At 43.8% G+C, this 13,692-nt stretch overlaps 1 protein-coding gene across 1 annotated transcript; it reads right to left on the bottom strand.

Annotated features, from left to right (window-relative positions):
* Positions 1 to 219: 219 nt before the first annotated feature.
* On the bottom strand, positions 220 to 1,731 carry LOC138674523 (SCAN domain-containing protein 3-like). The gene has a single exon (XM_069762348.1). The coding sequence runs from the start codon at positions 1,729 to 1,731 to the stop codon at positions 220 to 222; it is 1,512 nt and encodes a 503-aa protein (XP_069618449.1).
* Between the last annotated feature and the right edge of the window lie 11,961 nt (positions 1,732 to 13,692).

Raw genomic sequence — 13,692 nt, 5'->3', positions numbered from 1 at the left:
CTCACATAGATATGTGGTCGAAAATGGGAGCAATGTCAAAATAGCTTTGTTGGCCAGAATGGGGAACTCCTTGGCAACAAATAACCAAAAACTGTCCAAAGGAAGATCAGCAAACTTTAGCTTTAAACCGCGATCTTGCTTCAGTTCAATGAGTTCCTCTTGCTCCTTTAAAGTCATGTCCTTTCCAGCAACGGATAATGAGCTGTATGGGTCCCTAACCTAGTCAAGGCATTCTGTGAAGGTTGAAGAGAAATAAAACGATAACTTCTCCTCAAGAGTTTTCAAATGTCTGCCAATCACCTCGCACATTGCAGCAGTATTGTCATCATGCAGTTTCTCGGTGAGCGGGAACATCTGAAGGTTGCCACCCTGCACATGTTGCTGCCAGAGCTGCACCTTTAAACGGAATCCGTTAATTTTGTCAGTGCTTGTAAGCAGGTTTTCATTTCGGCCTTGCATCCGTGTGTTTAGTTCATTCAGATATTGAAATATATCAGCCAGGTATGCCAGCTTTGCACACCACTGATCACTTGCAAGCAGCTTTGAATAATCGGACCTCTCGTTTGTCAGAAATATTTTAAGTTCCTCTCGCAACTCATACACACGGGCCAGCACTTTGCCGCGTGACAGCCACCTGACCTCCGTGTGGAGCAATAAGATTTTATGTTCCGCTCCCATTTCTGTACACAAAGACGCAAATAAGCGACATCTCAAAGGTCGCGTCTTCACAAAGTTCACTATGCGCACAACATCATCCAACACAGGAGCTAGATCTGCTGGTAAGGTCTTTGCAACGAGGGCCTCACGGTGCAAGAAACTGTGGGTAACAAGAACATCTGGGTTTCTTTCTTTAACCCTACTTACAAAGTCTTTGATGCGCCCGACCATGGCTGCAGCTCCATCAGTGCAGACACCTGTGCAGTTTTCCCATGTAAGCCCACTTTTATCAAGATATTCCGATGTGACCTGGAATATTACCTCTGCTGTTGATTTTTCTGGCAGTGCCTTGCAAAATAGGAAGTTTTCTGTAATGGCTTCTCCATCCACAAAACGCACATTGGCCAACAGCTGACAATGTCCACTGATATCCGTCGACTCATCAAGTTGCAAGGCAAATTTCTTACTGATGCGCACTTTTTCCAAAACAACTGTTTCAATGTCCGCAGACATGTCATCAATCCGTCTGGCAATTGTGTTATCAGAGAGAGGCACTTTAGCTATCTCTTTGGCTGCGTCAGGGCCAAGCATCTCATTTACAATAGCTTTACAAGCTGGCAGTATTAATGTTTCTGCCACAGTGGGGGACTTTTTTGATTTAGCTATGAGTTCAGCAACAAGGTAGCTAGCTTTGAGGGCTCTCTCATTTACCTTTGTGCTTTTTCTCAAAAAAGTTGCCCCTTTCTCATTGTTTGTACGTAAGCGTACAAAATACTCCATCGGCTTGTTTTGAACGGAAGGGTGTTTCGTTTGGAGATGGCGTTTAAGCTTGCTTGGCACCATGGCGCTATTGGATAGCTTCTCACCACACACCAAGCACAGTGGTGTTGGTGCTGTCGCATCCCCAGTGAAAGTAAATCCAAATGAAAGATAGCTTTCACTGTATTGCCTTGAGCTCACCGTCTTGTCTTTTTTCTTTTGTCGACCTCTCTTACTAGGGCCTTCATCTGGGCTAGAATTGTGTCCAGGGTCCTGTTCGGCATTTGCATTTTCCATTCTCAAATACTTCTCCATCACTGCTGAGATAGTGTGCGCAGCCACACACTAAAATAGAAGAGTATTACATTATATCTGGCACACTTAAAGGACCTCTGCCAGGCATATTTCACTCTTGAGGGCTTAAAAAGCAGCTCTTGTGGTGATAAGAAGCTGATTTAAACCCCCCAAGAGTGAACTCCGTGAGAGCTGTATGTGTGGAATAATAACTTACCGTATTTTCCGCTTTGTAAGACGCACTTTATTTCCCCCAAATTTGGGGGGGAAATGTGGGTGCGTCTAACAAAGCGGATATACCGCTTACCATTACAGGCTGGGAGGAGGGGGTGTCCGCCGCCGCTACCGCCTGCCGCCGCTGTCGTCCGCCGCCACTGCCGGGGTTGTCCGCTGCTGCCCCGGGTGATGCTGAAGGCTCCGGTGCTGCGGGGGGCTCTGGCGACATTTTGTGAAAGACCAGAGCCCCCCGGCAGTTCTTCCATGCGTTCCAGTATGACTAATTCCGGGAAAATGGCCGCCGGAATCTCGGGAGATGAGATTTCAGCGCTGAGATCTCATCTCTCGAGATTCCGGCGGCCATTTTCCCGGAGTTAGTTCCAGTATGACTGACTCCGGGAAAATGGCCGCCGGAATCTCGGGAGATGAGATTTCAGCGCTGAGATCTCATCTCTCGAGATTCCGGCGGCCATTTTCCCGGAATTAGTCATACTGGAACGCATGGAAGAACTGCCGGGGGGCTCTGGTCTTTCACAAAATGTCGCCAGAGCCCCCCGCAGCACCGGAGACAGCCCTACAGCACAGGAGCCCCCTGCAGACCCCTCATCCCAGCCTGCAGCAAAGGAGCCCCCTGCAGACCCCTCATCCCAGGCTGCAGCACAGGAGCCCCCCTGCAGCACAGGAGCCCCCTGCAGACCCCCTCATCCCAGCCTGCAGCAATGCTCCACTCCTGCCTCCGGCAACGAGCCTGGGACCCTGATCCACCACAACCACAACCCCTGGTAAGTAATAAGACGCATGGATTATAAGACGCCCCACCAATTTATTAAAAAATAGTTTTTTCCTATTTTTCTCCTCAAAATTTGGGGTGCGTCTTATAATCCGGAGCGTCTTACAAAGCGAAAAATACGGTATATTAATACGGTCTGCATTTCCTGCTTGAATTGACACTAGTGACGTAGCACTCAGCTTTCTCTAAAAGTAGAATAGAGCCGGCTGCAAAGTGCTACGCCACTAGAGTCAATTCAAGCAGGACATGACTGCTGAAGACCGGCAAAATATAAGTTATTATTCCATACATACAGCTCTCACGGCGTTCACTCTTGGGGGTTTTAAATCCGCTTCTTATCACCACCAGAGCTGCTTTTTAAGCCCTCAAGAGTGAAATATGCCTGGCAGAGGTCCTTTCAATAAATTATTTATTTTAAAAAAAGTGAAATAAAAAAGGATAACCCCCTCATATATACAATCCCATGTAACCTCATACATACAGTCCCATGTATTCCAATATATATATACAGGTCCTTCTCAAAAAATTAGCATATAGTGTTAAATTTCATTATTTACCATAATGTAATGATTACAATTAAACTTTCATATATTATAGATTCATTATCCACCAACTGAAATTTGTCAGGTCTTTTATTGTTTTAATACTGATGATTTTGGCATACAACTCCTGATAACCCAAAAAACCTGTCTCAATAAATTAGCATATCAAGAAAAGGTTCTCTAAACGACCTATTACCCTAATCTTCTGAATCAACTAATTAACTCTAAACACATGCAAAAGATACCTGAGGCTTTTATAAACTCCCTGCCTGGTTCATTACTCAAAACCCCCATCATGGGTAAGACTAGCGACCTGACAGATGTCAAGAAGGCCATCATTGACACCCTCAAGCAAGAGGGTAAGACCCAGAAAGAAATTTCTCAACAAATAGGCTGTTCCCAGAGTGCTGTATCAAGGCACCTCAATGGTAAGTCTGTTGGAAGGAAACAATGTGGCAGAAAACGCTGTACAACGAGAAGAGGAGACCGGACCCTGAGGAAGATTGTGGAGAAGGACCGATTCCAGACCTTGGGGAACCTGAGGAAGCAGTGGACTGAGTCTGGTGTGGAAACATCCAGAGCCACCGTGCACAGGCGTGTGCAGGAAATGGGCTACAGGTGCCGCATTCCCCAGGTAAAGCCACTTTTGAGCTACAGAGAAGCAGCACTGGACTGTTGCTAAGTGGTCCCAAGTACTTTTTTCTGATGAAAGCAAATTTTGCATGTCATTCGGAAATCAAGGTGCCAGAGTCTGGAGGAAGACTGGGGAGAAGGAAATGCCAAAATGCCTGAAGTCCAGTGTCAAGTACCCACAGTCAGTGATGGTGTGGGGTGCCATGTCAGCTGCTGGTGTTGGTCCACTGTGTTTCATCAAGGGCAGGGTCAATGCAGCTAGCTATCAGGAGATTTTGGAGCACTTCATGCTTCCATCGGCTGAAATGCTTTATGGAGATGAAGATTTCATTTTTCAGCACGACCTGGCACCTGCTCACAGTGCCAAAACCACTGGTAAATGGTTTACTGACCATGGTATTACTGTGCTCAATTGGCCTGCCAACTCTCCTGACCTGAACCCCATAGAGAATCTGTGGGATATTGTGAAGAGAAAGTTGAGAGACGCAAGACCCAACACTCTGGATGAGCTTAAGGCCGCTATTGAAGCATCCTGGGCCTCCATAACATCTCAGCAGTGTCACAGGCTGATTGCCTCCATGCCACGCTGCATTGAAGCAGTCATTTCTGCCAAAGGATTCCCGACCAAGTATTGAGTGCATAACTGAACATTATTATTTGTTGGTTTTTTTGTTTGTTATTAAAAAACACTTTTATTTGATTGGATGGGTGAAATATGCTAATTTATTGAGACAGGTTTTTTGGGTTATCAAGAGTTGTATGCCAAAATCATCAGTATTAAAACAATAAAAGACCTGACAAATTTCAGTTGGTGGATAATGAATCTATAATATATGAAAGTTTAATTGTAATCATTCCATTATGGTAAATAATGAAATTTAATACTATATGCTAATTTTTTGAGAAGGACCTGTATATATATATACATATATATATTATATATATATACAGTCCCATGTAAACTCATACATACAGTATATGAGCACATAATTATCAGCACCATATACTGTGGTGATATGCACTGTACAGCGCCACAGTGTATGGTGCTGATAATTATGTGGCTCATATACTGCAATATAAAGGGGTACAATGAGAAATACTATGGCCATGAGGCCAGAGTACAAGTGCCAGCTCATATACTCAGCATATGAGCTGGTACTTGTAGTACTCCAGCCTCATGACCATAGTATTTCTCATTGTACATTTCTCATTGTTATATGCAGTATAACATTATAAGCATTGTTATATGCATATTGTTATATGCATGTCCAGATTTGTGCCCCCATACTGTCCAGATCTGTGCCCCAATAGGGGGCACAAATCTGGATAGTATGGGGGCACAAATCTGGACAGAATGGGGGCAAAGATCTGGACATATGGGGGCACAAATCTGGACAGAATGGGGGCACAGATCTGGACAGAATGGGGGCACAGATCTGGACAGTATGGGGGCAAAAATCTGGACATTATGTTATGGGGGCACAGATCTGGACAGTATGGGCCGTACTGTCCAGATCGGTGCCCCCATAATGTCCAGATTTGTGCCCCCATATGTCCAGATCTGTGCCTCCATTCTGTCCAGATTTGTGCCCCCATGCTGTCCAGATCTGTGCCCCAATAGGGGGCACAAATCTGGATAGTATGGGGTCACAAATCTGGATAGTATGGGGGCACAAATCTGGACAGAATGGGGGCACAGATCTGGACAGTATGGGGGCAAAAATCTGGACATTATGTTATGGGGGCACAGATCTGGACAGTATGGGCCGTACTGTCCAGATCGGTGCCCCCATAATGTCCAGATTTGTGCCCCCATATGTCCAGATCTGTGTCTCCATTCTGTCCAGATTTGTGCCCCCATACTGTCCAGATCTGTGCCCCAATAGGGGGCACAAATCTGGATAGTATGGGGCACACATCTGGATAGTATGGGGGCACAAATCTGGACAGAATGGGGGCACAGATCTGGACAGTATGGGGGCACAAATCTGGACATTATGTTATGGGGGCACAGATCTGGACAGTATGGGCCGTACTGTCCAGATCGGTGCCCCCATAATGTCCAGATTTGTGCCCTTATATGTCCAGATTTGTGCCCCCATATGTCCTCTGTGCGTATGTATATATGTGTATATATCTATCTATATATATATATCTATATATATATATATCTATATATATATATATCTATCTATATATATATATAGATATCTATCTATAGATATATATAGATATCTATATATATATAGATATCTATATATATAGATATATATATACATATATATATATATATATATATATATATATCAGTTTTGCTGTTGCCCCTGCCCTGGCCGCTGCTCCCTCCCCCTCCCCGTGGTTTAGGACTGAAGGACTGAATTAGTACCGTCACCGTCCACTGCACTCCAGCCACACACGCCACCCGAACTGAGACCGGCGCTACGACACTGACTACTAAGGCTAAGCAGCAGCGGCGGCGGCAGCCTGTCACACGCACGCTCGGAGTGACAGAGCCAGACTGTGACGTCAGCCGCTGCTGGCGCTTCCCTGATGCGGAAGTGCCAGCGGCGGTCAGACCGCTGAAGGAAGGAAGGGACTCAGGGAAGCAAGTGAACCGGAGGGGACACGATAGTTTGGGGAACGTTCCCCGCGGCACACCCGACCATGTGTCGCGGCACACTAGTGTGCCGCGGCACACTGGTTGAAAAACACTGCCCTAGGGGTTGTTGCGGCAGCCCAGATGTTACACTTCCCACAGGTGAAGCGGGGTCCCCAGGGGTCCTATGGTGTGCGGCATAGATGGTAAGGCTGGTGAATAAATGGAGGAGCAGGTTGTAAGTCGTTACCTGGTTTACTTGTGGGTGACAGGCCACAGTCCAGGGCATCTGCAACAGGTGAATTAGAAGTCCAGGTAGTCTAGAGACAAATGGAATCCGTTTGGCAGGTCAGGTAGGAGCCTTCCACTATGCGCTTACTGTCTCTGAGGTCCCTGCTGCCACTAAGTGTCTTAAGCAAAGTCGTTATTCGTTCTCCTGTCCAGGGACAGGTAACTGGATGGCAGGCAGCTTGAGCCGTGCCTATTGGGGTTCTTTCACGGTGACTCGAGGCTCCAAGGTGCTGCTGTGCCACAGGTAAATATGGGCAAAGTCCATGTAATTCAATGCCCTCCGGTTCTTCTCTGTCTTATAGTCCACAAAAGCCTTGGGCTCCTGGTACCCGGCTACTGTGCTCTGACTCCCTGGAGGCCTTCATAGTCCCCTCCTGGAGTCCTGATCTCCACTCTGCTCCGTCCCTGTCTGTCCTCGCACACAGACTTTCTGTTCTAACTGAACTCACTCCGCCTCCATACCAGGATCTTTATCCAGGGAAGCTGCCCTAAAACAGGGTTTTGAGCTCCCCCTTCTGGTCTGGATTTGGAAGGTGTTGTGTGTGTGATAACCTACCAAAGGGAATCTCACTTGTCTCCAGACATAGCACTACCCTCCCCGAGAGAAAGGCAGTACTACTGTGGTACCCGAACTCCTGGGGTGCCATAAGGACACCGCTGAACAGAAGCCAGACTGAGACCAGAGTATTTCTACTGCTTCATTAAAGTGAATTAATTCCTCGGGGGTTTCATCTAGATCATGTCACTCCAAGATTTAGATGGAAACACCGATGTAAGTGCTCAGCATAGAGAAAATTTGATCCCAAATCTTATGTAAAATGTTCCCCATAAATGATGCAACTCAATCTATGAAAATAGCACGTCCCCACTCAGGTCAGTCATCTGTTAACAGAAATATAGGGGGGAGCTTTTAGTACAAAGACTCTGGAAAACAAAAATCTCTCCTCACCCTTCAAAAGAAATTCAGTACATTTTGTGAACCAAATCCAAATGCGTACCACCCTTCTGAGCCCCGGTGTGCCTAAACCACATATAGCGTCCACATGTTTGGCATTGCTGTAGCGATGAGAGTCCGTCTAATTTACATGTGCATGCCTCCAGAGGCATGAGTTGGGCATAACATACTGGTCACTATAAGGTACTGATCACTGCAGCACACTGGTCACCACAACGGCAGTTTGCAATTTTCACTCAGCAAAAATCCACTGCTTTTTTTTTGGAAAACACCTATGAAGTCAAAATCGTCACTACACCTGTAGATATATTTCTGCAGGGTATAATTTACAAAATGGAGTCACTTGTATGTGGAGTCCACAAACTATTCTAGGAAAATCTGCACTCCAGCAGGCAAAGAGCGCTTTGTCCAATGGTATAAAATTCTGTGAGGCACATGTGGCGTCAATATGATCACTGCACCCCTAGATGAATTCAATGTTTTTTCTGGCACCTCAGGCTCTCTGCCAATGTGACATGTCACCCTCAAACCATTCCACCAAAATCTGAACTCCAATATGGCGCTTCTTCCATACTGAGATTTGCACTGTGCCTCAAAAGTAGTTTTCCCCCACATATGGGGTATCGGTGTACTCAGGACAGATTGCACAACAAATTGTATGGTGCAATTTCTCCTGTTACCCATGAGAAAAGAAAAAAATTGGGGCTAAAATAACATCTTTGTGGGGAAAATGTGATTTTTTATTTTCGCGGCTCAAAGTTATAAACTTCTGTGAAGCAGCTGGGGGTTCAAGGTGCTCACCGGACATCAAAATACATTCCTGGAGGGGTCTAGTTTACAAAATTTGGTCACTTGTGGGGGTTCCACTATGTAGTCACATCAGGGCCTCCGAAATGGGACATGGCATCCGCTAATGATTCCAGTGACTCTTTCATTCAAAAAGTCAAATGATTATACTTCCATTCTGAGCCCTGCCATGCGCCCAAACAACAGTTTTCTCCCATATATGGGGTATCAGTATCAACGTACTCAGGAGAAATTGCACAACAAACTTTATGGTGCAATTTCACCTGTTATCCTTATGAATATGAAAATGCAAAATTTGGGGCTAAAAAAAAGGTTTTGTGGGGAAAATGTGATTTTTTCATTTTCACGGCTCAATATTATAAACTTCTATGCAGCACCTGGGGGTTTAAGGTGCTCACCATCATCTAAATAGATTCCTGGATGGGGTCTAGTTTCAAAAATTGGGTCACTTGTGGGGGTTTTCCACTGTTTAGGCACATCAGGGGCTCTCAAAATGGAACTTTGTATCCGCTAATGATTCCAGCAAATTTTGAGTTAAAAAATTCAAATGAAGTGCCTTCCTTTACTAGCCCTGCCATCTGCCCAAACAGTAGTTTTCTCCCTCATATTGAGTATCAGCATACTCAGGAGAAATTACACAACCAATTCTACAGTGTCATTTCTCCTTTTACCCTTATGAAAATGCAACATTTGGGGATAAAAAATCATTTTTGTGGGGAAAATGTGATTTTTTTATTTTCACTACTCAACTTTCTAAACTTCTTAGAAGCACCTGGGGGTTCAAAGTGCTCACCGCTCATCTAAATATATTCCTTGAGCTGTCTAGTTTAGAAAATGATGTCACTTCTGTGGGAATCTCAATGTTTAGGTACATCAGGGGCTCTCCAAACATGACATGGTATTTGCTAATTGTTCCAGCAAATTTTGAACACAAAAAGTGGAACTCTTTCCCTTCCGAGCTCTGCCATGTGCCTCAGCAGTGGATTTCCCCCACATATGGGGTATCAGCATGCGCAGGAGAAATTGTACAACACATTTTGAGGTTTTTTTTTCTTGTTACCCTTGCAAAAATAAAAATGGGTCTAAATTAAATTTTTTGTGAAAAAAAGTTAAATGTTTTTTTTTTTTCACACTCCAAAAATTCCAGTAAAGCACCTGAAGGGTTAGTAAACTTCTTGAATGTGTTTTTTGAGGGGTGCAGTTTTTAGAATGTTGTTATTTTTGGGTATTTTCATCATATCATACAAGCCCTTCAAAGTCACTTCGAATGTGAGGTGGTCCATTAAAAAATGGTTTTGCAAATTTTTTTGTAAAAATGAGAAATCGCTGGTCGGCTTTTAACCCTTATAACTTCCTAACAAAAAAATCATGTTTCAAAAATTGTGCTGATGTAAAGTAGACATGTGGGAAATGTTATGTATTAACTATTTTGTGTGACATATGTCTCTGATTTAAGGGCATAAGAATTTAAAGTTTGAAAATTGCAAATTTTACAAATTTTACCTAAATTTCCATTTTTTTCACAAATAAACAAAGTCATATCGAAGAAATTTTACCAGCATCATGAAGTACAACATGTCATGAAAAACCAATTTCAGAATTAGTGGGATCTTTTGAAGCATTTCAGAGTTATTACCTCATAAAATAACACTGGTCAGAATTGTAAAAATTGACCTGGTCATTAACGTGCAAGCCACCTTGGGGTTAACAGCATCTTATAGTAGTCAAGTTCATTTGAATATGCACACAATATCAGACTGAATAAATACATTTATAGATGTTTTACTTTATATAGTCAATTACGCATTATTATCAGTAATTTAAAATACATTCCTGTCTATTATTTAACCCATTGGGCTGACTTAACATATTCATGTAGTAAGCGTCTCTGTTTGGACACTTCCTCTATGTCCCCACCCTTTGAATGTCAAAACTGAAAAACTGTCATATCTCCATAACTGTATATTAAGATACACCATATTTCTACACAACCAAGTTACAGCAATTTGCGATGTGTACTTGTACTGGCAAGGTGATAAAATTAGGGACAAGTTTGGGACTTTTGATGCATCATATTTGATGTCTGGATAAAATGGCCCTGATTCATCAATGGAAATGTGCCTGTTTTTGTGTAGTTGTGTGTTTTGAGACTTTTTTGTTTTCACCTAATTCATCACTCTATTTGTACCTTTTTTGTGTTCACCTGTTTTTTTTTTATCCACTTTGTGGTCGGAGTTTAGTGATTTCTGATGTTTTCGCCTGATTCATCAATTATGACTTTTTAAAAAGTTGCAAAATTTGACCTAACTCCATTCTAAATACATACTGATAGTGAAGTTATTAGACTTCACCTAATCAAGAAGCGTTTAAATTTAATTTTAAAACCAATAACTTTATTAACACAAAAACCACAAACATATTAAAAAATGCCTCACAATCAAAGTTTTTGAAATGAAGCAGAGATCAGCTCAAAAGTCGGCAGAACACATGCATTTTGTGATGTTATACGTATGGCATATGCTACCCCACAATTGGGATGGCTACATAACTCTAATAGGTTTACAATGGCGGTACAGACTGTATATATTAGGGACCGTCTAAACGTGCCGAAGCACACTGTATACTCTTATCCCTTACCGCAACCGGCCAGGAAAATCATAAGGGGGAGCTAAAATTACTTCCCCACTTCAGGAGCAATTGCCCAATACAGATACAGCGTAACTAGACCTTGTATCCATAAAAAACCACTGGCCCGATCACCGGGGATAACCCATATCACCTGCATGTATCACCCGACACAGCCCCAGGTCCGGTGTAAGGAAGGTATACAAATCTGACAGAAAAATCCCCAGACAATCCCCTCTGGCACCTCCCGCACGGCCCACATATGTCACACAAACAAAGTCAAGAGATCATAGTATGGTCTCCTACATATTACCTCTCTGTGTTCGCCGCAATCCTAGCCTCGTGGCACGCTGAACCTCCGTAACCCCGTAGGGATCTCTTGACTTTGTTTGTGTGACATATGTGGGCCGTGCGGGAGGTGCCAGAGGGGATTGTCTGGGGATTTTTCTGTCAGATTTGTATACCTTCCTTACACCGGACCTGGGGCTGTGTCGGGTGATACATGCAGGTGATATGGGCTATCCCCGGTGATCGGGCCCAGAGGCGTATCTAGGGCTTCTGGCACCCGGGGCAAGAATTCATTTTGGTGCCCCCTCCCCCCCCAGGACATATGCGATTTTCACACTTAGTCATGTACAGTGGGGCAAAAAAGTATTTAGTCAGTCAGCAATAGTGCAAGTTCCACCACTTAAAAAGATGAGAGGCGTCTGTAATTTACATCATAGGTAGACCTCAACTATGGGAGACAAACTGAGAAAAAAAAATCCAGAAAATCACATTGTCTGTTTTTTTTATCATTTTTTTTGCATATTATGGTGGAAAATAAGTATTTGGTCAGAAACAAAATTTCATCTCAATACTTTGTAATATATCCTTTGTTGGCAATGACAGAGGTCAAACGTTTTCTGTAAGTCTTCACAAGGTTGCCACACACTGTTGTTGGTATGTTGGCCTATTCCTCCATGCAGATCTCCTATAGAGCAGTGATGTTTTTGGCTTTCCGCTTGGCAACACGGACTTTCAACTCCCTCCAAAGGTTTTCTATAGGGTTGAGATCTGGAGACTGGCTAGGCCACTCCAGGACCTTGAAATGCTTCTTACGAAGCCACTCCTTCGTTGCCCTGGCGGTGTGCTTTGGATCATTGTCATGTTGAAAGACCCAGCCACGTTTCATCTTCAATGCCCTTGCTGATGGAAGGAGGTTTGCACTCAAAATCTCACGATACATGGCCCCATTCATTCTTTCATGTACCCGGATCAGTCGTCCTGGCCCCTTTGCAAAGAAACAGCCCCAAAGCATGATGTTTCCACCACCATGCTTTACAGTAGGTATGGTGTTTGATGGATGCAACTCAGTATTCTTTTTCCTCCAAACACGACAAGTTGTGTTTCTACCAAACTGTTCCAGTTTGGTTTCATCAGACCATAGGACATTCTCCCAAAACTCCTCTGGATCATCCAAATGCTCTCTAGCAAACTTCAGACGGGCCCGGACATGTACTGGCTTAAGCAGTGGGACACGTCTGGCACTGCAGGATCTGAGTCCATGGTGGCGTAGTGTGTTACTTATGGGAGGCCTTGTTACATTGGTCCCAGCTCTCTGCAGTTCATTCACTAGGTCCCCCCGCGTGGTTCTGGGATTTTTGCTCACCGTTCTTGTGATCATTCTGACCCCACGGGGTGGGATTTTGCGTGGAGCCCCAGATCGAGGGAGATTATCAGTGGTCTTGTATGTCTTCCATTTTCTAATTATTGCTCCCACTGTTGATTTCTTCACTCCAAGCTGGTTGGCTATTGCAGATTCAGTCTTCCCAGCCTGGTGCAGGGCTACAATTTTGTTTCTGGTGTCCTTTGACAGCTCTTTGGTCTTCACCATAGTGGAGTTTGGAGACAGACTGTTTGAGGGTGTGCACAGGTGTCTTTTTATGCTGATAACAAGTTTAAACAGGTGCCATTACTACAGGTAATGAGTGGAGGAAAGAGGAGACTCTTAAAGAAGAAGTTACAGGTCTGTGAGAGCCAGAAATCTTGATTGTTTGTTTCTGACCAAATACTTATTTTCCACCATAATATGCAAAAAAAATGATAAAAAAACAGACAATGTGATTTTCTGGATTTTTTTTTCTCAGTTTGTCTCCCATAGTTGAGGTCTACCTATGATGTAAATTACAGACGCCTCTCATCTTTTTAAGTGGTGGAACTTGCACTATTGCTGACTGACTAAATACTTTTTTGCCCCACTGTACCTTCAAGCTCCTCTCCCTAATGCTCTCAATATTCAGTGAAAAACGGAGAAGCAGAAGAGAAGCTCGTTGTCACAGGACCGTAAGTATGAAAGTCGCATATGAGAGAAGTGTCCATGTGATGACTACTGAAACCTGCAGAGCTGAATCCTGACATCGCAGGCTTCTGAATTCTCACAACTAATGTGCTGCACATTTTTAGGATTCTCCCTTGCCTGTGGACAGTCATGTCAGCACAAGTATGTGATTTGTATACTTCTGGACACATTCCGACTAGACGTGTC

This window comes from Ranitomeya imitator, chromosome 4 (genome assembly GCF_032444005.1).
Source record: "Ranitomeya imitator isolate aRanImi1 chromosome 4, aRanImi1.pri, whole genome shotgun sequence".
Taxonomy (NCBI): Eukaryota; Metazoa; Chordata; class Amphibia; order Anura; family Dendrobatidae; genus Ranitomeya; species Ranitomeya imitator.
Note: the sequence above shows the minus strand (reverse complement) of the source record. Positions and strands in the feature narration are given on the sequence as shown.

Excerpts from the sequence above, each read along its gene's own strand:
- LOC138674523 (XM_069762348.1), bottom strand. The coding sequence starts at position 1,731 with ATGGAGAAGTATTTGAGAATGGAAAATGCAAATGCCGAACAGGACCCT.